At 33.6% G+C, this 9,559-nt stretch overlaps 1 protein-coding gene across 2 annotated transcripts; it reads left to right on the forward strand.

Moving 5' to 3' along the window:
- The first annotated feature begins 284 nt into the window (after positions 1–284).
- LOC112726702 (glucose-6-phosphate 1-dehydrogenase, cytoplasmic isoform) lies at positions 285–5,351 on the forward strand. 2 transcript variants are annotated; one of them, XM_025776200.3, is made up of 17 exons: positions 285–581; positions 685–788; positions 879–1,014; positions 1,149–1,234; positions 1,497–1,563; positions 1,685–1,871; positions 2,062–2,219; positions 2,310–2,378; positions 2,519–2,577; positions 2,825–2,861; positions 3,011–3,082; positions 3,358–3,505; positions 3,596–3,724; positions 3,950–4,020; positions 4,390–4,502; positions 4,713–4,758; positions 4,837–5,351. In XM_025776200.3, exons 3-17 carry the CDS (start codon positions 889–891, stop codon positions 4,996–4,998), a joined length of 1,530 nt encoding a protein of 509 aa, XP_025631985.1. In that variant the 5' UTR covers positions 285–581; positions 685–788; positions 879–888; the 3' UTR covers positions 4,999–5,351. The 2 variants fall into 2 exon arrangements, with proteins under 2 accessions (XP_025631985.1, XP_025631986.1); XM_025776201.3 differs by having other exon boundaries at positions 307–581; positions 682–788.
- The last annotated feature ends 4,208 nt before the right edge of the window (positions 5,352–9,559 follow it).

Consider the following 9,559-nt stretch of genomic DNA (forward strand, 5'->3'; position numbering starts at 1 on the left):
GACCTTTTTGTTCTTTTCTCATCATTTAATACCATATCTAAAAAAATACGAACAATACATATCATATTACTTATTTATTAATTAAATTATTACAATTCAAATTAATTTTAATAAAATAATTTAAAATTATAATTTTGTTTAACTCTAATATTACAATAAATACAGCTTTATAAAAATACAGTCAATCAGTTCGGGATAAAAAACTACAAGGTCCAAAAAGAGCATAGCCACTCACCCATAGGCCCATACCCATTTTAGGCCTGATCCGCGGTACAACTCCAGCCATGGCTCATTACAAGCCGGCCCTTCCATCACATCCAATCCTGAATGACACTAATGCAAAGCTTGACAATCACCTTCTAGATACATGTCGATACTCGATATATATCATTACTTGAAAAGGAATATCTGTAATCTTTGATCTTTACGGTATAATTAACCAAGAATCAATCGAGGTTTAGGCTTTTGCAAGAAGAAGAAGAAGAAGGTAGTGTTCATCTTGATGACTTGACTTTGCTACTCTCTTCTGCAGTTCTGCTCTGGATTCACACTTGGATCCTAATATTCTTTGCTTGATAAAAGTAAGTTTGTAGCTTTTTATTTTTGTTTCTATCTGGATCAATTTTGATAAATTTGGTAGTTAAAAGGGGTGTTTTCATTTTTCTTTGGTGCGCTTGTTAGCAGCTGAATCACTCTCTCCTCTGAGCTTTCCCCTTTCCTGTCCTTCCACGGGAAAAGTTTGAACTTGGGCAAGCGAATCGTACGAAAAGCACTTCCCTAATTCTTGAGTAAGTAGAGTGGGCTTTTTGTAAAAAGATGAGGGAGATTCTGGGGAAGAGATTCTAAGTTCTTCTTCTGATTTGATACGTGATAAATAGTTGCTAAAGGATGGGAACAAGAGAGTCTTCAAATGTATCTGAAACTGGCTCATTCTCCATTGTTTTGATTTGTGCTTCTGGTGATCTGGCTGAGAAGAAGTCGTTGTTTCTGGCACTTTTCCACCTGTATGAGAAGGTTGGTGCCTTCTGTTTATAGAGCAATATATCAAAGTCTTTGCTATTGTTCTTTTTGTAGATGGGATATTTTCTAATAGTTGTTTCCTTTTTCTTGAAGGATTTGTTTCTTACACTTGGTGAATTTATTTTTAGGGATTACTACCGCCAACAGAAGTTCAAATTTTTGGTTATGCAAGGACAGAAGTCTCTGATGACGAACTGAGAGATCAATTGCGAGAGTGAGGCTTTTTCCAGAGAGAAAAGTGCATCTTCCTTTTTCCAAATATTTATGGAGACGAGTTTATGGTTGCAATTGTTTCCTTTGAATTAGCCAAGAAATCTTTACTATACACTTTTTTCTATGGTCAACATTTCATGAATTCTTGTTCGCGGGTTGTTTCACCAAGTTGTTCTATAGAAACTGCGTTATCCTATTAGTTCATAGATTTTAATTTATAGTATCTAAACTGTTTATAAGCATAACAAACATGACTCGTGCAGGTATCTTATTCCTGACGAAGATGATTCCCCGGAACAGGTGGAAGATGTATGGGATTTTCTGAATCTGGTTAGCATTTCCCTTGTTTGCGTTGTTGTACTTGTATATAAATTTCATTTTAGTCTCACTAAAAAACACTTCTGATCAGCCTAAAATGTTCATTCTGTCTCATTTTTTCTCTTCCATTTAGATCAAATACATAAGTGGCTCTTACGATTCTGAGGAAGGTTTTCGCTTGTTGGAGAAAGAGATTTCAGAGCATGAATATTCGAAAAACAGCAGAGGGGGTTCGTCTCGGCGGCTTTTCTATCTTGAACTTCCTCCTTCAGTATATCCATCTGTTTGCAAGATGATCAAGGCTTGTTGCATGAATAAATGTAAGAGTTATAATCTATGGTTCTAACATATATTTTATGTTTAAATGCTATAAATACAGCTGCTGCCGGTGTAGATTTTGGATTTACAGGGTGACTGCATGCGTTATTATTTATTATGTATCGATTAAAAAGGAAAGAATAATGTCTAACTTTTGTTTCTATTGATGTTACATTTGCTGCCTTTTCTTAGCCAATCTTGGTGGGTGGACACGCATTGTTGTTGAGAAGCCTTTTGGAAAGGACCTAGAATCTGCAGAAGAACTAAGTACTCAGATTGGAGAGTTGTTTGAGGAGCCACAAATCTACCGTATTGGTCACTACTTGGGAAAAGAACTAGTGCAGAAAATGGTAAAAAGTGGTTACATGATGATGTACTTAATACTTATTGTTTGCTCCATGAGCTCTATCTAACCCTTTTCATTTTATTCATATCGGCAGTTGGTACTTCGTTTCGCAAATCAATTGTTTTCGTCTCTTTGGAACCGTGACAACATCGACAATGTACAGGTGAGATTCTTTTTTTAAGTCAAAGTTACGGAATTGGCTTAATGGTTTCACCCAAGGTTGTAACTTTTAAGGGTTAATCTTGTCAACATTTTTTTGGATGTGCACACCAAATGAACATTTGGCTGCTGATTTCATTGCAGATAATTTTCAAAGAGGATTTTAAAGTTGAAGTCCATGGTGGATATTTTGATCAATATGGGTATGTGTAGAATTTTGCTTTAGTCAAATTATTCAATGATGCTTTCAAATGATGAGTGAGAGATACTAATGAAAAGAATTTCTGTATAGCAATTTTACTTTCACTGATGATATTGAAAGTTGAACTTTGATTTTTCATTTTTTTTATATGCATCAATATTGAATATCTATTATTCGTTTTGTATAGAATTTCTCTTATTACGCCTGTGGAAGTATAAATCATTAGTGTACAACTTTTAATTTGGCAGAATTATCCGAGACATTATTCAAAACCATCTGCTTCAGGTGAGCTCTTTATTTTCATAATGATATAGAATAATATACTTTGACATTGTTATAATTATTTTGTCTTGTCAAGTGGACGCTTCTGTTAAATCATAGCTCATAAGATAGCGAATATGTTGAATTTTTCTCATCACTTTTCTACCGTTTAGGTTCTCTGCTTGGTTGCTATGGAAAGGCCTGTTTCTCTCAATCCTGAGCACATTCGGGATGAGAGAGTGAAGGTGTGCGCATTTTCCCTTCAATTTATGCCAAAATTATCATGTTATGCTGCTATTTCATTTGACTTTTCTGATATGAGGCCATCAATATCAGACAGAAAATCCTTGTTCTCCTTTTAAATCGGGTTCTCATACTTGCAAATTTCAATTGAATCAATGAGATATTTTCATAACCGGAACCTTTCGTTGTTGCACTTCAATATTTATGTAGATTTTGAGATGTTCCATAGCATGCAATCAAAGTCTAAAGTGTTTTCTATTGGTCACAAAAAATGCAGGTTCTTGAATCAGTAGTACCCATTAGTGACGATGAGGTTGTTCTTGGACAATATGAGGGCTATAGAGATGACCCAGCCGTACCTGATGAGTCGAACACTCCAACTTTTGCATCTGTTATTCTGCGCATACACAACGAAAGATGGGAAGGTATGATAAAATCTTTAGCATTTTTCTTCCCAAAGGAAAATAAACATAATTATGTCGTCATGCATTCCATGATTTTCTTTTTGGCATCAGGTGTTCCTTTCATACTAAGAGCAGGGAAGGCCTTAGATTCTAGAAAAACAGAGATACGAGTTCAATTCAAGGATGTTCCTGATGATATTTTCAAGGATGTTCCTCATGAAATTCTCCTGATATTTCCTGGTACCGTACCTTTTTCATTTTTGGGTGTTATCTCTTCATACATAAAAAGTATTGAGATGTTGATCATCTCAATAATCCATAATCGCAAACATGACAAGCATAGATACATGTTCTTTATCGGCTTTGAAAGTGAATATAAATGTTTTCTAGTAAATACTTTACCTCATTCATCAAAATATTGATGTCTGCAAAACGAATCCTCACTGTAAACTTGTGCATGTCTAGGTCAGAAGCATCGGAGAAATGGGTTTCGTATCTGCCTACAGCCTTTAGAAACTATTTACACGAAGCTTGTGGTATATGATCGCCTACGTTTCGACGATTCTCTATATTGTCAGATACATTTATTGAGATTGGAAGTTTGATGTTCATATAGCAAATATAGATCTCCCAATACACTGTTTGGAATCAAATTTCGGGATATCTAAATGCGGAATTGGCACGGTTAAATCCAAAATTATTTTATTTTTATCTCAACTTGTAATAATCAGACTAAATCTTCTTGCCGAATCACTGAAGAAGTGCACTCCATCTATTGATTTCTTGTATTCATTCTCTTGATAATTTAATGTAGTGTATTTTAAAACCATTATATATTAGAATTTTAGATTATGCATTTGCTGCATAAGACTTTTACAAATCCATGATATCTGCTGTTGTTGCAGTACAAGCTAGGTAATTTGGATATGTCCACACATCAAAGTGAACAGGAATTGCTCTACTGGCGGAAGGAAGGGGTTACCATTGAGGATGCTTATGAGAATCTCATTCTCGACACGTATATTCACTTTCCCGGTTCTTATTTTATGAATTATCAATATTCACTTTCCCAGTTCTTATTTTATGAATTATCAATTTTTTCTAGCATTCTTTTATTATACATCGAAGCCACATAATAACACTAACGGATGACTTACCAATCAGTTCGATAGTTCGAAAGAAACAGATTTGAGTTGAATAATAATGGCAATTGTATCACGTTTTGCAGGATTAGAGGCGATCAGCAACAATTCATTCGTAGAGATGAATTAGAGGTAACAAATTGTTACATGGTTTGATACAATGTTTCATATATCCTTGAAAGACTAATGTAATGTGCTTAACTATATCAGGCATCATGGAAGATCTTCACCCCGTTATTGCACAGAATTGATAGAGGGGAGTTCAAGCCACTCCCTTATGAGGCATACGGTTATGGCCCGAAAGAGGCCTTTGAATTGCTGCGAAAAGCGGGCTATGCTGAAACACCCGGGTTTTTAGTTGACGACCACTAATCATCATCAACATTATTATTATTATTCAGGTGTAAGCTCAGTGGCATTGGAAGGTGATGATAGAGACAAATTGGTGGTGACTGGAAAAGTTGATGCGGTGTGTTTGGCTAGGGTTCTTAGGAAGAAGTTTAAATGTGTAAACCTTGTGAGTGCCAAAGAATTGAAGGAGAAAGATGATATTTACTAGGTGTTCTCAGCTTGTTATATGTTAGTAGTTGCAAGAAATAAAGGTACGATTTAATTTATCATGTCCTATTTCTAAGACTTGGGTGGGTACTAGTTTATGGATTTTCTAAGAACTGTACTATCTTCAAAGTCGAGTTGCTTGGGTATGTTATTTATTGTTTTTTTTTTTTTTTGGATTTGGTTTGCATACGCATGTTTATGTTTGTCTTTAGTGTAATGTGGGGCAAGTTAATCCATTCATCTTCATTCCATTATAATATTTAAAATGTTATTTTTAAAAACTACTTTTAATAAATTACTTTTGAAAATTACTATCCAATTTGAGGAATAAAATGTCCACAAAAGGTATTATGATGGAAGAACGAAATCACAACAAAATAGTTGTCCTAATACTAATATATGAAAAAAAAAATTGTAAAATGACAAAATAGATAATTAATCACTAATTCATGTTGTATTCGTAAATTTGATTAGGTGTGATCCGTGTAAATTTTATTATCTTAATTTAAGGGTAATTAAGTTTTTAATTTTTCACTTTAGAAAAATTTAAATCTCTAGTGTATATATTTATATAATAATAAAAATAGAAAAGATAATCATATTAAAATTCGTAACAAAAATTATACTTATTTTTTGTCGAAAAAAATATTCAAAAGATATTAATTTTTATAAATAATATTCGAATAATTAAAGTAAAAGAAGGAAGAATGTTTAAGGTATAATTATTAAGTAATCACTTAACTAGTGATTTAATGATAATAAAACAAGATATCAAGAATAATAAGAATAAAATATAAAAACAGATATAACTATAGTTATTAAAATCAGATTGAATTTGGCAATTTGATCGAAAAATTGGTGAACGGAGTTTTAAATCGGTCTGATTTAATATTCTAACTGACTAAGAAAAAAACCCGACCAAAACCAGCGTGAATCAATTAGACCCGCAAATCAACAATTAACAAAAAAAAACTAATCTTTAGGTTCAAACTTGGGTCTTCTTGCATGTATAGTGGCTGGCAACTTCTTTTCATTACATTTGTCTTTTTTTAATATATAATCCGTATATGTTTCCGTACTCTATACGGGATAATACATAAAATTATATAAAAAATTTTATTAAAAAATTAAATAAAAAATATTTAGTAATTATTATTATAAATATTTTATAAAGTTATAATTAAAATTAAATTTTTAAGATTTTTAATATTAAAATATTAAAAATAATTAGTATTTGTCTTAATTAATTTGAGTTTGTTAAGTAATTATTTCATTCGTCTGCTTAAACAACTATTAGAAATTAGAATCTCGCTTTGTGCGTCTACCAATCTATTGGCTAGCGGTAGAACCTTAATAAATGGAGTATTAATGCGTGATTAGACTTAACAGAAGTACCCGAATACACGGGTACCCAACCCATTCATACCCGGTTGGGGAGGGTAATAACTTGACCTAAGTCGGGGTAGATATTGCTTAGGATAGGGCATGGTCAGGTTTAGAGTGTACCCGTCCCGGATATATACATATAAACATTTTTTAGGGATTAGGATTTGCCTCACATCACGGATTTAGTGATTCACAACTTCAATCATACTCTGTAGCCATGCAAGAGAAACCCAGTCGTTCTCACCCAGAGTCTTCTTCTTCTCAGCTTCTTCACAAAGAACCCTATAGGTCCCGTCATCGTCGTTGCTGAGCCCATCGCCACCTACCCTTTCACAACTCTCATCTTCCTTCACAGCACATGTCGCCATCGCTGCTTATCCCATTACCGTCGTTGTTGAGTCCGTCGCCACCTTTCTCCTACCAAATCCCTTTTCTCTAGGTAAATCTCCCCCCATCTCTCTCTCTCTCTCACACACACACATTGTGAGTCTGTTAAATTCTTCTCTTCTTCTTCCGCAGACTCATCACTTAGTTGTCATCGCTATGAGCCCGGGTGTTGTCGTTGCATTTTCTTCTGAGTCTATCACCTAATAAAATAGAATTTTTATTCAAACTGGACTAGTTGAAAATAGGCATGCATGATATCATTTTTGCATGTAATTTCTGAATTTTCTCATCCAAATTTGATCTATGTGGTTGAGTATTTTAGTATGACGATCATCGTGGTTTTGTTGCGACACTAATGTGATAAAAGTTGCGGTCATTTCATAACTAATAGGGTTAAGTACGATTTTGGTCCCTAACGTAGAGGCAAAAAATTTATTTTGTCCTCGGCATTTTTTTCACTATAAAATGGTCCCAAAAATTTTAGTTTGTTTTAAAATCGTCCTTTTCACCTAATTTTTTATTTTTATTACTATTTTATCCCTAACTAAAAAATTATAAAATAAAATAAAAAAGAAAGAAAGAAAGGGAACGACGGGGTGGGGGAAGAAAGAGAATGGGGGCCGGGGAGAAAGAGAAAGGGGAGGGAAGAGAGTCGCGGGGGGAGGGGGTGTGGGAAAGGTGGCCGTCGCGACGTCGCCTGTGATGGAGAGTGGGAAACCTCCACGCCGTTGCCGCCACTGCTGCTTCCTTGTCACTGCTCCTTTCTTCTTCAACACATATTCACACTAACGGCAAGAGAGGAGAGAGCAGAGGGAGAGAGAAAGAGAACATCGACGACGTCGTGATTCCAGAGCTTCTTGTGGAGCTCGAAGGGTTTGTTGCACTCCAACGTGAGGGTGTGGAAGGATCGGACGGCGACGTAACCGTTGGGCTCGAGGTTGCGCCCGTAGATGCGAAGGGTGGAAGAGTCCTTGTGGAAGTCGCGGCAGGTGACCTTGAGGTGGATGGAGAGCCTGACACGTGAGGCGGTGGTGTTCTTGCCGTCGTTGAGTTGGTGGTCGACCTTTCGGGAGGTATCGGCCGTCACATAATCGCTGGGGTTGATGATGTTGTAGAGGATCCATAAGTCGTTCTTCAGGGATTATGATCACTCTTCCCATTTGGTTCACTGCAAAATCTTTTTCCTTCAGTTTCATTCTTCCCATTTGTTTTTGCTCTGATTTCATAATTCATTGTTATTGTTGTTGTTCTTCTTCTAGTTGTTGTTGTTGTTTGATTGTTATTGATTCTGCTCCTGCTTGCTACTTTTGTTTCTGCTTTATTTGCTGGTTCTTCTGCGCCTTGCTTTTGGTTGCTTTTGGGAAGCATAGGGGAGGGGTATTTCCGTCTGAAGGACGATTTTAAAACTAAATTAAATATTTGGGACCATTTTGTAGCTCAAAAAAGGCCGAGGACGAAATAAATTATAGGTCTCTACATTAGGGATCAAAATCGTACTTAACCCTAACTAATATATGAGACAGACCAGATTATTAAACTAATCTAAGAAATAACATTCAGATTTGCGCATAAATTTATAATATGTAATTATCTCAGGAAAATATATGTGTATAGCCCAAGTAAAAAATTGTTAGGAAATTATTATTTCTTAATATATTTATGAGCAATACATATATTAATTATAATCACAAATTAAGTAATTTCACATTAAATGACTTATATAACGGTGATCTCATTTATTGTTATAAATGTTGAATTAAATAAGTTATTATTACTTTTTATTTGGATAAATGAGATTAAAATCATATATACTATTTTATTTGAGTTTTAGGGTTTAATGATTGTCACACTCAAATATAAATAATAACTTCAGAATTTTGGTCTCCAACACATCAAACCCGCTTCCGTAGTTCTTTTTTCACAGTGGAGTAGTTGTGATTCATCCCTATTAGGGATACAGAAGATTTTGGTTGACAAAGATCAAATAACCACAAGAGTTAAGCTCTCTGATCTCAATTATGCTCTCGAATGAAGGGATGCTTCTGCGCTCTCAATTATATTTTTTAATGATTTAACATGGATGAACTTGAGATTGAGAAATCCTAAAATTTTCAAATAAAACAGAATTTTTATTCAATCAAATTATGATAAATAATTTTATTGAATTAAATTATATTAATGTGATTATTGGATGATAAAGAATGTTATAAAAATAAATAAATTATATTTTAAGAGTATAAAAATATCAAATTGTCATTTCAATTTATTTTTTTAATCAACGACAATAAATATCTTGAATTAATTAAATTTTTACAAAAAATTATATACCTAAAATTATTTCAGTTCTTCAAAAAAATTTTGAACATACAATGATTAAATGAGAGGTTGACTATTGAGAATTGAATATAATATTTTTAAATTCGTATTTTCAATATAAAGATGTACTTACTTCTATCTATTTTAACATCGATAGAAAATTCTTTTTAGATGAAAAAAATTTAAAATATATTTATTCTATTTCAACAATTAATATTCATATTTAACTTAAGATTTCAACAAATATAGCAAAAAATATTATATTTTTTAGTTAAAAAATAAAATA

The sequence above is a fragment of the Arachis hypogaea genome, chromosome 12, assembly GCF_003086295.3.
Source record: "Arachis hypogaea cultivar Tifrunner chromosome 12, arahy.Tifrunner.gnm2.J5K5, whole genome shotgun sequence".
In the NCBI taxonomy this organism is placed as follows: Eukaryota; Viridiplantae; Streptophyta; class Magnoliopsida; order Fabales; family Fabaceae; genus Arachis; species Arachis hypogaea.